Source organism: Pelmatolapia mariae, linkage group LG7 (genome assembly GCF_036321145.2).
Source record: "Pelmatolapia mariae isolate MD_Pm_ZW linkage group LG7, Pm_UMD_F_2, whole genome shotgun sequence".
Classification (NCBI taxonomy): Eukaryota; Metazoa; Chordata; class Actinopteri; order Cichliformes; family Cichlidae; genus Pelmatolapia; species Pelmatolapia mariae.
In genome coordinates this window covers 51,064,679-51,078,908 of record NC_086233.1, presented here as the reverse complement: position 1 = coordinate 51,078,908, position 14,230 = coordinate 51,064,679, and the positions used below count along the sequence as shown (strand labels likewise).

The following is a 14,230-nucleotide window of genomic DNA, read 5'->3' as shown; positions in this document are numbered from 1 at the left end:
ATTAAAATTATTTATTTAAATAAGAGTTTTTCAGCAGGAAATCGTACTGCACTGTATCAAACTGAGGTCCAAAGAGCAAGAAAAGAAACAATTTCAAACACTCTTTTAGCTTTCTCAGAACAAAGTCTTTAAATTTATTTAAATTTAGTGTCAAGTGGTGGCATTAACCATCCTTCTCTTTGCTTTTTGGCTTCCTCTGTGACGCCATGTCTTTTAGCTTAGAGTCCAATTTTCTTTGCAGATAGGCTTTCTTATTGAGGTCCATAGATTTGTCTTTCTTCCCACTCCCAGCATAAAGAACACCCTCTTTACTTATCCTCATTCGAGCATGAGACTTGGCTTTATCTCCACAGCCGTGCACCTGAAAAGTATTTGCAAGACGTCAATCAGACTTTCAAGTAAAAAAAAAAAAAAAAATTCCACAGATGCTTGGCAGGTGTTACCTGTTAACCTACACGTCAAACATACTACTCAGTTGAGGCATGGCTCTTACCTCTGGTATATGATGACTGAGACAATACTGCCTGTTGCAGAACAAGCAGAGCTGCCCGAGTGTTAGCACAGATGCTTTGCACTTGACAAAACTACAAACACTGTCGGCCTTCATGACACTACTGATGAGTGTGTCGAAGTCATCATCTGGAGCAGAGGCAGCAGCGATGTCGCAGGCCCCTGCCTTGGCTTGATTTTTACCTGAGGTTGAAACATGATGCAGAGTTAAACTGTTAGAAAGCTGATGGGTAAGAAAACACCTTTAAATGCTTTGTTTTGACGCTTCTGATGCAAACCTTTTGCTTTTTTTGATGAGTGGGCTTGAGCTGGATGAATGTTGTTCTGTTGCTTTTTCTGTTGAGTATTTTCTTCCCTTTTCTTCTGCTCCCTCTTCATCCTCTCTAAATGTAAACTTTTCAGGTCTAAGAGGGGTTGAGACGATGGCTCACTTTTTGAATCTGGGACCGTTTCCTCTTCCTCTTCCGTTGGTGCTCGTGCTTCTTCTTTGGCTGGTTTTGACACTGGGGGTCTGGAGACAGTGATACACCTCTCACTTCCCTCCCCTTTGCTCTCGTGCATGAGGCCCAGCTCCTCAGCGATCTCATGGACCAGCAGGCGGTCATGAGAATTAAATGATGACGGAAACTGTAGCTCACTCTGGTTTAAGTCCTTTATAAACCTTTCCACCTGCTCTCTGATCTCAGCACGTCTGCCCTTACTCTGCTCTTGCTCTGCTGATGTGCTAGACTTTGTTTGCTTCTCTGAACCAGTTGCATTTTCCTTGCTGCTGCTACCAGCAGATTTTTTCTGTCCTGGCTTTGCTTTACTGGAGGGCTGATCCTTGACCTTGTGTTTGGTAGATGTGGAGGTGCTGGAAGAGGCAGTTTTCGCATCTTTGTGGTCACGGGTGTAGTTTTGTGGTACGATGTCTTGAATGTACTCAAACGCTGTTCTGACCTCACCAAACTCAGTCATGTGATCAATCAGGGATTTCAGAAAACCGTGATTCTGAACGGTTTGAGTGTCACACACGACAGCGATGTGTCGTCTTGCACGAGTAACGGCAACATTTATCCTTCTGTCCTCTGCTAGAAATCCAACTTCACCTAAAACAAATGGAATCAGTGGAAAAAAAAAAAAAATTGTGAGTAGAAAGATAAACTGTTGTTTATGTTTAATGCAGCTAACATCTACAATTCTGTGACAGAATTAAAAGGAATGTCATGAATTACCTTTTCTGTTGGATCGAACTAACGACAACACGACAGCCTCTTTTTCCCTGCCCTGAAATCCATCCACTGATTTTATCTCGAGCTCTGGATGCGTTGCAGAAAGTTTCTGACGCAGAAGATCGACCTGTACGGAGAGAAAAATGGTTGTTATATTCAAAACAGCACTGTTATATCGATTTTCCTTGGCAGCTGTGGTTTAAGTGGTATAACGGAATGTCTACCAATTAGAAGGTCGGTGGATTGATGGGTCCACCTGTGTCGAAGTATCCTTGGGCAAGATACTGAAGCCCGAGTTGCCACCAATTGCAGTGTGAGTGTGTGAATGTTAGATAAAAGAACTGTATGAATGTGTTTGATTGGCTGAATGAGACTTAGAAAGGGCTTTGAGTGCTCAAAATTAAGTAGAAAGGCATTATATAAGTACCAGTGTGTTTACCATGTACCATTTAAATGATAAAGCTTTGGGTGTTTATTTTTATCAAAGGGAAAGATGTTTTACATACATACATGCAAATTTATTACACGCTGTGTGGTCAAATGTTTGTGCACGTTGGAGGTATTTCTCCTCTTTGTTGTGATCAGTGTTGGGGGCATTATTTATTTTTTATTTTTTTAAGTAATGTATTACACATATCACTTTTCTTTAAAGTAATGCATTAAGTTACTTAATTACTCCTAGGAGAAAGTCATTCGTTATACTAGTCTTTACATCCTTTTTGCATTTCCCTAATCACTGTGCTATGATGATCTGACCTTCAGGAAAATTTTTAATAATTCTCCCTGGAATTTTGAAACCAATCAGTTACTTTTGGTGCTGCCAGTCTCATTTCTGTAACTTACTTGTAGATTGTATGGAGCAATAACAGCTATGTCTTTAGCTTTAACTCCAGCTTCAGTCAGAGCTTTTATGTGCAGATCGACGATGTCGACCTCACCTGAGCAAACAGATCACACGCTGTTAAACTGTCATACCACATAAGCAGTAAACATAGATTGCTCGTTTACAAGCTAAAATTAAAAAAGAATAACCTGTGTTGCCTTTGGACTGCTCATCTGCGACCTCCATTTCACTCAGACCACACCCTGCTGTGTCAATAAGAAGCAGCGGCGTGCTGGTCTCTTCAACGCATGCGACTCCTGCTAGATCTCTGTTTTGAGCGACATTTTTAAATGAATCCAAAGATTCATCCTTCACCAGAACAAATATGAGATGCTTTAAAATAATACATTGAGTCTCACTTCAGTAAATGTCCCTCCACAGAGCTGTGAGCGGTCAGTCTTCCATGGTACATCTCCTTGGAGGCCCACTGCATAATGGCACTGTTCATGCGGTACTGAACTGTCAGCATACGAACCACCGAGTCCCCGTACATCTGGATAAGTCTCTCCATAAGACTCAGAGATAAGCCTTTTGATGCAGCCCTGTATGCAACAGAACAACATAAAAATTTCACAGATTTACATTTTAATTCCTGAAAACCAGCCTCATTCGCATTCACATCAACGGCCAATTTAGAATACCCATTTAACCCAACCCCACTAACTGCATATCTTTGGGCTGTGGGAGAAAGCCAGAATACCAGGAGAGATCCCTGCTGTACCCTGCCTCTCGCCCTGTGACAACTGGAATAGGTTACCGCCCTGCACAACCCTGAATTGGAAAAGTGGAAAAAAATGGATGGCGCATCAATGACTTCTTTCTATAACTGATGATTTGATACTGGGATTAAAAGTGCATTAGGACAGGATCTCTGAACCACCAGTGCACACAGAAGAGCTGATTAGAGCTAGAAAAACCTGTTTCGGTGTTTTTAAAAGCAACAGACTGGAAAACTATGTAACCTATTCTTTAACCAAGCTTGTTGTTTTTATAATCAGAAATCTGAATGCTTCAGAAAATGTGTCAAAAGTGTTTTTTAAAGGAAAAATTAAAATTCTAAAAACTATTTCTAGTGACATCCTTTGGATTTTGCCCTCCACTTTTAACTCCAGAGGTTTAATAAAAGCAACTGTGCGAGGCGGTGAAGGTCTCATTATTCAGGTTATGTTACAATTCATTTACATACTGGCAATAGATAAATGCTAAATAGTGTATTTTAAGGTTAAAAACTTCTGGGACTTGAGGAAAAAAAGTCACAACGGTATAGATACCAAATGCTTAATATTATGAATGCATAAAAAACCCAAACTTAAATTTTTTACATTTGTGATTTAATGGTAGGTGGTAACTGCTTGTAGTCTCCAGCCAGGATGCACTTGCGCGCTCTAAGCAGGGCGATCCAGCAGCTGCTCTCCAGTGCCTGAGCACACTCGTCTATCACCACCCAGTCAAAATGTTCAGTTGGCAGGAACTTCAGAGGCCCGTCATCACAGGCACCTGCACACACGCAGACAAGCGCTCTCAGATTACCTTTCATCATTACTCCAGCATCTGAATGACACTGTCATCGGGCCATTACTCACCTGTGTTGGTTGATAACACAACGTCAGCACTTTTAAGGATCTGGGCGATGGCTGCTGCCTCTCTGCTTTTCAGCTCTTTTCTCAGCTCTCCTATTTCTCGTTTCAAGTTCCCCCGTTCTCCTTTCTCCTTTTTCATTCCCGTCTTGGAACAATCACAACATCACAAATCATTTGAGACGGCACTAAAATGACATGTTAGCGGGACACCACACTATAATACTCACAAATGCTTTATCAATGTCCTTCCGGATCTCAGCGATGATGTTTGCGTTGTCACTCTGAGCCAGGATGGCATCCAGTGAATGTTTCTGTATGGACTCCAGTAGCCTGGCCGGGTGACCCAGCCTCAGGACCTTGGCTTTGCACTGGGCTAACCTCTCCACTAAATTATCCACCGCCACATTTGAAGGAGCACAGCACAGTACCTGCACAGTCACAAGAGCCAAAGTGATCCTGTCTAGATTAGAGCTGTGGCATTGATAACATTCTTCTTTATACACTAATAAATTCACATTTTTGCACCTTTTGCCCCTGTTTGACAGCTTGCAGGATGATCTCCACCACAGTGGTGGTCTTCCCAGTGCCCGGAGGCCCATGAATCACTGCCAGCTCTCTCTGTGACAGAGCGAAGGATACAGCTTCTCTTTGGGAGTCATCCAAGTTTGAGTTAAAGAATTCAACCTTATCTGATGAAACAAAACAGAGGCAAACACCAATGCACTGAATGTTTATAAAAGTTATTAAGTTTTAAACTTAACAGTATTCTGTATATGCATATCAAAACTTAGATTTCTAAACCATCATTTAATTAAAACAGGAAATAATATTTACTCACTTGGTTGTGACTGAGAAGTAGGTTTTGTGTCTCCAAAGAGAACACTTATTAAATTGGAAGCTGGTCCATTGTTGTATCCATTTAATGTATTCAAAGCACTGCAAGCAGAAACCCCATGGGTTAAGTTTCAAAGGTGTACTGATTCACATGCACCGAGGTATTTTTGGTTACAGATATTCCTCACCGTTTCATTCGTTTGTAAGTGACATCGTTTGCTAACTTTAAAAGGTTGTAAAGTGCATCTGAATCAAAACTGTGGCCATCCTTTAAATCATCAAAGGCCACACTTATAGATGCTTGGCCGACCCTTGTCACAATCCCAGTACTGATCTGTGAGGCTGCAGTGCATCCGGTAGTGTCATACAAGCCAACTATATCACCTGCAAAGACAGACACATACCTCACTGTAATATAAACATAAATTAATTAAATTTTATTTATATAGTGCAAATCAGAACAACCAGTTCTAAAGGTGCTTTATATTGTGAGGTAAAACTCTATAATAATGGAGATGTCCTTTGAGCAAGCACTTGACAAAAGTGGGAAAGCAAAGCTCCCTTTTAACAGGAAGACACCTCTGACAGAACCAGGCTCAGGAAGGGGCAGCCATCTGCTGCGACTTGTTGGTGGTGAAGGAGGGGAGACAGGCAAAAAGACAAACTGTGGAAGAGAGCCTAGTCCTGTTACAGGATAACTAAAGGTGGATTCATGGTTACCTGATCCAGCCTTAACTATAAGCTTTATTAAAGAAGACAATTTTAAGCCTAATCTTAAAAGGAAAAGGGCCTTAAAGCTGAGCACTCTGCCTCGTAAAGTAAAAACAGACGTCAATCTCACCAGGTCCGAAGCTGTTGCTCGGCAGAGATGAGAACCCAAGATGCTTTCTTGGCTCCAAGATGACGACTGTGCGGCCATAGAGGCCTGTGGACTGACTTCCTATCTGCAGTTTCAGCAGGCAAACACCTTTGTTTTGAAGATCCTTGAGAGAAATGTTCTCCTGCCATACTCTGGGGGCACAAAAAAGGGCAATCACGAGTAACAACTGTGGATGACAAGATTTAGTTTTATATTATCTCCAGGAGAAATCTTTGTGTTTCTAAACAAATGCATTCTTTAAAACAATACCTTAAACTCTCTGAAAACATCCATTTTAAATAAAAATAATAAAAACATCTTTATGTCGCACAGTTCAGCAAACTAAATCTGCAGTGTGACTGTTTGACAGTGCAGATGTCACATTACATACCTGGTCTCCTCTATCTCAGCCTCCCGCTCCTCCTGCAGAAGCTCGAGTGTCTTGGACACAAACTTTTCCAAGGCCATCACTCACTGAAATGGTAACAGAACAAGAAGTCTCTAGCACATCATCTGATTTTTAGAAAAACATCTCTACATGCTATAATATTTATAATGTGCAACAGATTATATTTGATAAATAATCTTAATTTTGTGATTTGTGGATTAGTTAAATCGACATTTCACCCACTTTAATGCTAAAGTATAGTTTTGCTTCCAACTTTAACGCATCTTCTACCTTCTGTTTAACTGTTTTACAGTTGTATTACTATACATCACTTCTCTGTGTTACAAAAAATTTATTTAATGTTCTACGAAAAAAGACAAAAAACAAAAAGCAAACAAGATAAAAACGTCTGTATGCAAAGCAATAACAGTTATTCATGATCATAGTACTACACAGGTTAAATTTGGTCTTTTAACCATATTTAAATATTTTTTTTTACTTTTTCTGTACTTCTCCTCCTAAATAATTCGTCCGAAACTGAATCTACTAGCCTGTACACCCACTACTGTATTTATTTTATTTTTAATTTTGGGAAAACGACAAAAAAACAAACAAAGGAAAAACGAAAATTACATTAAAAAGTTGTAAAATAAAAAGCACTAGGACCCACTCTTACTTATCATAGATGAAAGTAACCCTTAAAAAAAGAAGCAGGGTATAGGTAAATCGTTTCAATGCACAAACATCTTAAAGCTAAATGCTGACATCACAGCCACGGTCATTTTACTTTACGAGCAGTTAGCAAGCGAGAACTGCACTTACCTGTTAGTGCCTGAAACCTAAAGACAGAAAAGCCAAATTTAACGTTGTTTAATCGTGTAAAATAACTTGGAAATGTAACACCCTCCTCTCTGTCATTACTCAGGTGGATTTGTTTGGTTCCTGTTCTCTTCCTTGTTTGTGTTTTACTGGTTGATAAACTCGCCACACTGCCACCTATAGGCTCGGATGACACAAACACGCGCCTTTTATTTTGAAAAACGCAAAACCCGGAAGTTTCCTGGCGAGGCTGACGCTTCAGAAACACGTTGAGATAAGTTGTCAGTCAAACAGACAGCAACCGCCTGACATCCAAAGCTTTCAGTCTGTTTATGGTTATTTCGGGTAGTATGTTTTAGCAGGACGAGCCGGGCCGCTTTGGGTTATTGCTCTGCAGGATTTCAGGCCGCGGGAGGATATGGTGGTTTCTAATCTCACACATCCCAGTAAAGGAAGGAAGCACTTGCACTGCAAATCTGCAGACCTCAGCTAGCCAATCTTATATTTATCTGCTCTGTGTTTTTTTAATTGGCTTTTTGGAAATGAGAGCCTCGTTAGTCTTCCTTCATATCGTCTCATGCTGCTGGCTGGTCAGTGCCACACTTTCAAAAAGCGATGCAAAGAAGTCGCACAAAGCTGAAGCTGAGGTGAGTAACTTCAGGTCTTAATCTTTAAACTGGTTCGAGCTGTTCTGTGCTGTCAGGTCAAACAGGTCTGAATGCGTTTGCCTAAAATGTCCTTGGTCTCCTGTCTCCGTCCTGTCGTGGTTATCTGTTACTGAAACGGGCTCTTTTCTCTTTGATCTCACTTGTTTAGACATCTCCAGCAGAATTATCTGTACTGGAGAGAAACCTTGTTGTGTCAGACCCGCACTGGAAAGACATAGCGAAGGAGGAAAAGAGATACTGTGCACACATCAAGAAAACGTTTCAAGGACCAGTGCTTGGATATGTGACACCCGTAAGTCTGGAATCCAGTCACAATTGTATCTCCTTGTTCTCCTGCTGAATTTAAACGTGTGACAATAGTATAAGTGATGGGACAGACCACAGCCATGTGATCTCCAGTGAGTAGATTTATCAGTTTATAGATAATGAATCATAAACTGGTTTGATAATCACATTCTAATTTCTTAATCTTTATTAGCTGTCACCAAAAAATCTATCCAATCCCCCCCATCTATGACACTGGAGTGGTAACACTTTAATTTAATATGCTTACGGTCACGTAAGAAAATTAAAAACCTGCCCTTTAGGGTTTCATATGTACCTTTCAGCACAGTCAAAGACACAACTTATTTTTCTCATCCTGCAGTGGAATTCCCACGGCTATGACATTGCCAAGATGTTTGGGTCCAAGCTGACTTCGGTGTCACCGGTGTGGCTTCAGCTGCGCAGACGAGGACCTGAAACCTTTGACGTTACGGGACTCCACGATCACGATCCAGGCAGATGATCCACTTTTTTCCTTAACTTTATCACTGATTAAAGCCTCACCTTAAGTCACGGATGAACATGAGGTAAAAGAGCGTCTTTTGATCTTTTCAGGCTGGGTCAAAGCTGTACGCAAGTCTAACAAAAAAGTCACGATTGGTGAGTGAATGCCAACTTTACTGCCCACAGGTACTCAAGTCTGATTGTGTGGATTCAGATTAGTTCATTTTCTTTTTTAACCATCAGTGCCTCGGCTCTTATTTGATGGCTGGTCCTACCAGGACTACATGGCAGTATTTGGAAGTGAGGATGAAATTGACGAGTTGGGAACTGAGCTGGTGGATGTTGCAAAAGTAAACAAGTAGCGTTTGTGTCTTTAATTCCAATGAAACCTTTTTTTTGGTTTATTCAGTGACTGATTAACGTAAATACCGTGGTTTTGCAGACTGAAGGTTTCGATGGCTTCACTTTGGAGTTGTGGAGTCAGCTGGGAGGTAACAAAAGAAAGTGAGTGATTCTGTTGCAAGCCCTGATCATAAGTTTTGCTTTGTCTGAGGTTACTCAATAATCAAGCATTTCTGATCTACCCACACAGGGAACTGGTCCATTTGGTGAAACACATATGCGAGACTTTGAAAGCTAAAAGATTAGACTGCATTCTTGTTATTCCACCAGCAGTAACAAGGTGAATTCATTTATTTTGCATTCAGCAGCTATAAATGCTGAACCCCCCCCCCCCCCCCAAACAACAACAACAAAAACAATCAGTGTGACTGGTTTAGATTTGTTTTTCCTGTGAATTATCAGCACAGGGCAGCCGGGTATGTTTGGCAGGGAGGAGTTTGAGCAGTTGGCCCCAGTCGTCGATGGATTCAGTCTCATGACATATGACTATTCCAGCGGTGCCAGGTGAGTACATGGGCACAGGTGATGCTACAAGAGGATTCAAACTGGCGTTAATCCAGTTTTCTGAGTTGTGTGCTGTTGGTTTTATAGGCCGGGCCCTAGCTCTCCGCTGCCCTGGGTCAGAGACTGTGTCCTCCAGCTTGCACCAAACTCTCAGTGGAGGGAGAAGATTCTGCTTGGACTCAATCTGTACGGCCTTGATTTTGCAAGCCAGGGAACAGAGCCAGTCCTGGGAACAAGGTGAGCTGAAACTCTGGCTATTGCTGCAATACTTTAAACAGCTTTTACCAAATTACAACAACAGTTGCCTCAAGGTGATTTATATTGTAAGGTCAAGACCATAAAATAATACAAAGATACAATAATTTAAAATGGACGGTTTAATAACCTTGACTCTCTGGCTCTCTCTGGGGCCATGAAAACTTTAAAGGGATTCCTCCTTTAAAATTCCAATATTTCCCTTAAAAATGAAATATCATAACTCTGGAAAAGTCTTTTCCTGCTTTTTCACACATTTTCAGTCCAGTCCTGACCATTTCCATTACTGTTTTTTTTGTTTGTTTGTTAAACCACTTAACACTGATCTATAAATCACTCAAGCATAAAAAAGGTACCTAACTCGAAGGACGAACTAGTGTTGTGTCTACACATAGTAGACGACTTAGCAAAGAACCAGTTTTGGAGTTTAAGACACAAAATCATATTTTTGCAATAAAAAGGTGATTCTCAAAGAGTAAACTCAGCATACCTCGACATGGTGTGCAGCATCCTTAAAAATTTACTGCATAGCATTCAGACTGTGTTGACTTTCAAGCTCATTAGAATTGTAGAAACTTTGGTAATTCCATGTATGTTTGCATGGATTTAAAAAAAAAATTGGTTCCCTTTCTTTTAGCAAAATAAAAAGAATTACGGTGTGGCTCAGGACTTTTTCACAGTACTAAACATAATTTTCTGACTGCAAGTAGCATGAGGTTTTTATTTATAGTACAAAATGGCGAGAAGTTGGAGTAAAGAGTCGATTGAGAACTTTGATATGGACTTGAAGCCTCTTACCACACTCGTCTGTGGTTTCCTGCAGGTACATCGAGATTTTGCGAGAACACAGGCCAAAGGTTCTCTGGGATGAATACTCCGCAGAGCATTACTTCACTTACAAGAGGTATTAATTTCATAAAACATCAGGGTTTAAACAATATTTCGAGATTATTTAAATGTCCCAAGAGCTTTTCTTGATTAAATATCCTGTCCTTTGCCTTTTATTTTAGGAACAATGCAGTTAAGCATGTGGTGTACTACCCTTCACTGAAGGTAAAACTGTTCACTTCTGCAATTAAAAGAATAGTAGGAGTATTAATCATCAATGAGTGATTAATATTATTTCAACTCTTTTACAGTCAATCTACCTGAGGATTTCTTTAGCTGCTGAACTGGGAACAGGAATTTCCTTGTGGGAATTGGGACAAGGACTGGATTATTTCTACGACCTGCTATAAGAGTTGGACTTGTTGGCGAACACTGTGAATCTCGGATTATTGACACAATATTTTTTTTTTTTTTTTGTCATTGAAGTCAGTGCTGTTTTATTTTTTCCTATCTCGACATCTGCAGTGAGCCACTGACGGGGTTTAATTAACGCTCAACTTGTTTGAGGGTCGTGAATGTATCGAGCTCTTGAATGACGCGGCGGTTTATTTTTAGGCATCTGCAACCAACAAAAAAAGGTACTTCAGTGTATTTTATTTCTTTTCTGTGATGATACGATTTAAAAAAAAAAAAAAAGAAAGTACAGATTAGTACATCTCTGCATTCAACAAAAGAAGCTGCATGATTATCAGTATGTATCCATTTTAAATAAGGGTTTATTTATATTTGGAGGCCTTCAGACATCTGCGACATCGCTTCAGTCCAACGCCTAAAATCATCTGTGCTCTTAAAAAGATTCATCCATCAGCAACAATACATCTGCTCCTGATGCTTTATTTTTTATTATGTTTGAATCTACACAATCCTATGTTGCTTTTACTCGGTTTATAATAACAGCATCAACAAATAACGAAGTGGTATGTTGCAGTTTTGCCAAACATCTCTTTCTGACCCAGCATTTTTCTGATACTTGTTCAAAATAAATGTTTAATTACATGAATATAAAAGTGGGACGACAAAGCTGTCGAATCGGAGCATTCCTCGTGTATTATTTCAGGTTTTTATTTGGCATTACAGAGCAGGATTAGATTATTTACAGCGAGCAAGGTTGACTGCATATTCTGTCCAGTTATGAGGTGTCTGTCTACGACCACATGCATGGCATCTTCTTGACTTGCTGCAAAAAAACCCCACAGAGACGAACATCAGACTGTTTTAAAAAATAATTATTTGGTATTTGACTCTTCTGTTATTAGCAGGGTCAGCTCACCTGTGTACGATCCACCGCTGTCTTTCACGAAGTCTTCTACAATCAAGGGCAGGTTGGCAAAATCAGGTTCCCGCACCAGTTCAAACACTGAAGGCTTTTAAGATCAACAAGTTGGTGTTACTAAATACAGCAAACATGTGATAGCTGATATGGGTTATATTTCCCCTAGTGAATACACCAAACACTAACCCCTGTTAAGCTGTAGCCACTGAAAATCCACCTCTGTCCTTCAGTGGCACAACACAGTGCAGACACTCCCTGTCCCACTGCACACACCGGCTCTGTGTAGAGGGGGAAAAAACAAGCAAACTGCATGTACATGTGTTCCTAAAAAAACAACAAGATAAATACATAAATACATACAGATGTTAAAACAAGCCCCAAGCTCACTTTGTTGAGAGATGAAGTGCGTGAGAATGCGGTGCAGAGAGCCGCTGTGTGCCAGGTCATTCAGCGCTCCAGGGCAGTGTGGGATGAGCAGTGCCTGGTATCGGGCACCTTAAAAGGGGTCATCATGACACAAGTGAGGAGGAGGAGATGGTAGTTAAAGCAGCAGACATGAAAACGGCATGAAATAAGTATTCTCACCATCTATGGATTCAAGTTTGGCTGGTGTTGCGTAGGGTTTCACACTGAAGTCCTGCACCCATCTAGCTGTGCTTTCATCAACCCCAACAAAGTCTATTGGCTTCCCCTGCAACCACAGAAACACTTCTGTACAGGGTAACATCACACACCCGGGGTAATGACCACAAAGTGGATAAGAACTATTTCCAAGAACTGGGTTGCATCTTAAAGTGCATGTCCGTGACCTTTCAGATGTAGTAGTAGGGTGAAAGCAGGGTATAAAAGACAAGTTTTTTTTCTGGTGTGTTAGTCCATCTCTACAAACATGGATCTACTAATGTATCTTTGTTGCGATAATATTTAAATTCTTGAAATTGGTGGTTGATAAATATTTTAAACTCAGGGCTCTGATCATTTTACCTGCCCTGCCAGGATGAGCTACCAGTAGGAGAAAAAAAATGGATTTTGTGATTGGCAATGTAGCTGCAATTTTATAACAAACTTGGATTTCAGGAAAAAACACTTTTTTTTTAGTAACACCTATATATTTGTATAAATGCGATGCTTCTGGTGCACAGGGACAATGGATGTCACAGTGAAACGAGGTACTTGTTTGTCCTGGAGTTTCTTTTCCTTCTTTCATTCATCACCCTTGATTATACCGCTGGTCTTTTTTTTCTTTTTTTTTTAAAAATCCTACAAGATACATCACTTTAAAGCAGGGGTGCCCAATCCCAGTCCTCGAGAGCTACCGTCCTGCAGCTTTTAGATGGATCCTTGTTCCGACACACCTGAATCAAATGAATGGCTTGTTATCAGGCATTTGCCAAACTTGATGGCATGCTGAAGAGGCAATCAAACCATTTGATTCAGCTGTGTTGGAGTAGGGATGCATCTAAAAGCTGCAGGACAGTAGCTCTCGAGGACTGGGATTGGGCACCCCTGCTTTAAAGCTTTCTAATTTTAGCAACACGCCACTGACTAGAAGCACCACTCTGTGGTCCTTTTGGTAACTATCTAGTCTACATGCACCTAAAGTTATTTGAATGAACTTTAATTTCAGTACTCACCAGGACATAAAAACCGCATACAAGGAATCACCACAAAAGTTTAGTGATAAAGAGATTGCTGAATTTCCCCCAAATAAGGTCCCGTCCCGTCCCGTCCCCCCCCCCCCCCCCCCCCAAAAAAAATATCGTGGAATTTATATATTTTTTTTACCACCATATTTAAAAACAAACAAGCAAACGAAAAGAAAAAGTAAAAAAAAGAAGAAAAGACGTGTTTATTTATTTAACGTTTTAATTATATAAATTTCTCCTTTAATTTTTTTTCTAAATCTACGCAGTTGTCATGGAGACTGTGTCTACGTAAGTACGGACTAACGCGCTGAGATCACGACGGCTTTTCGTGTAGCTGGTATTTGCTTGTCAGGTGGAGTCTTACCCCAGGTGTGGCTGTCTGTAGGTTAAAGACCGGACTACAAAGGCTGAAGGACTGATGGAAAGATTTCGCAGACACCCCTGAATAAACAAAATATGTGAGATAAAACGCTTCAGAGAGCTCATGCTAGTTCTGCAGCGCTAAGTAAGTCAAAGCTAACGGACAAATTCATGAATGATTGAGAACAGCCGAGCTGTTCAAAGTAAAGCTAACGGGCTCACCTTGAGAAGAAGCACTCGCCACTATCAAACACGTTGGTTTCGCTGACATTTTAATAATATTTGCTTTAAATTATAAAGAAAAACCTTGAGGGTGAGACGATGCAAAAGAAATACGCGAGGAGGGTGTACAGTCAGCTGACAACAACATCCGCTTATAAGT

General features: G+C 40.5%; 3 protein-coding genes across 3 annotated transcripts; 1 reads left to right on the top strand and 2 right to left on the bottom strand.

The window, feature by feature from the left end:
• Positions 1-33: 33 nt before the first annotated feature.
• ighmbp2 (immunoglobulin mu DNA binding protein 2) lies at positions 34-7,201 on the bottom strand. Its single transcript, XM_063479570.1, has 16 exons — positions 7,088-7,201; positions 6,269-6,351; positions 5,860-6,029; positions 5,207-5,402; positions 5,023-5,120; positions 4,710-4,873; positions 4,412-4,612; positions 4,188-4,329; positions 3,927-4,101; positions 2,964-3,146; positions 2,754-2,872; positions 2,565-2,659; positions 1,725-1,848; positions 789-1,598; positions 494-693; positions 34-361 (listed from the first exon to the last, which is right to left on the bottom strand). Exons 2-16 carry the CDS (start codon positions 6,343-6,345, stop codon positions 164-166), a joined length of 2,952 nt encoding a protein of 983 aa, XP_063335640.1. The 5' UTR covers positions 6,346-6,351; positions 7,088-7,201; the 3' UTR covers positions 34-163.
• Positions 7,202-7,323: 122 nt separating this feature from the next.
• chid1 (chitinase domain containing 1) lies at positions 7,324-11,496 on the top strand. Its single transcript, XM_063479566.1, has 12 exons — positions 7,324-7,731; positions 7,901-8,044; positions 8,399-8,531; positions 8,632-8,676; positions 8,764-8,870; positions 8,963-9,024; positions 9,113-9,202; positions 9,325-9,426; positions 9,514-9,663; positions 10,505-10,585; positions 10,692-10,734; positions 10,821-11,496. Exons 1-12 carry the CDS (start codon positions 7,627-7,629, stop codon positions 10,917-10,919), a joined length of 1,161 nt encoding a protein of 386 aa, XP_063335636.1. The 5' UTR covers positions 7,324-7,626; the 3' UTR covers positions 10,920-11,496.
• Positions 11,497-11,606: 110 nt separating this feature from the next.
• On the bottom strand, positions 11,607-14,213 carry gatd1 (glutamine amidotransferase class 1 domain containing 1). Its single transcript, XM_063479568.1, has 7 exons — positions 14,071-14,213; positions 13,853-13,929; positions 12,428-12,533; positions 12,230-12,337; positions 12,029-12,120; positions 11,840-11,933; positions 11,607-11,746 (listed from the first exon to the last, which is right to left on the bottom strand). The coding sequence occupies exons 1-7, from the start codon at positions 14,117-14,119 to the stop codon at positions 11,631-11,633; spliced, it is 642 nt and encodes a 213-aa protein (XP_063335638.1). The 5' UTR covers positions 14,120-14,213; the 3' UTR covers positions 11,607-11,630.
• Between the last annotated feature and the right edge of the window lie 17 nt (positions 14,214-14,230).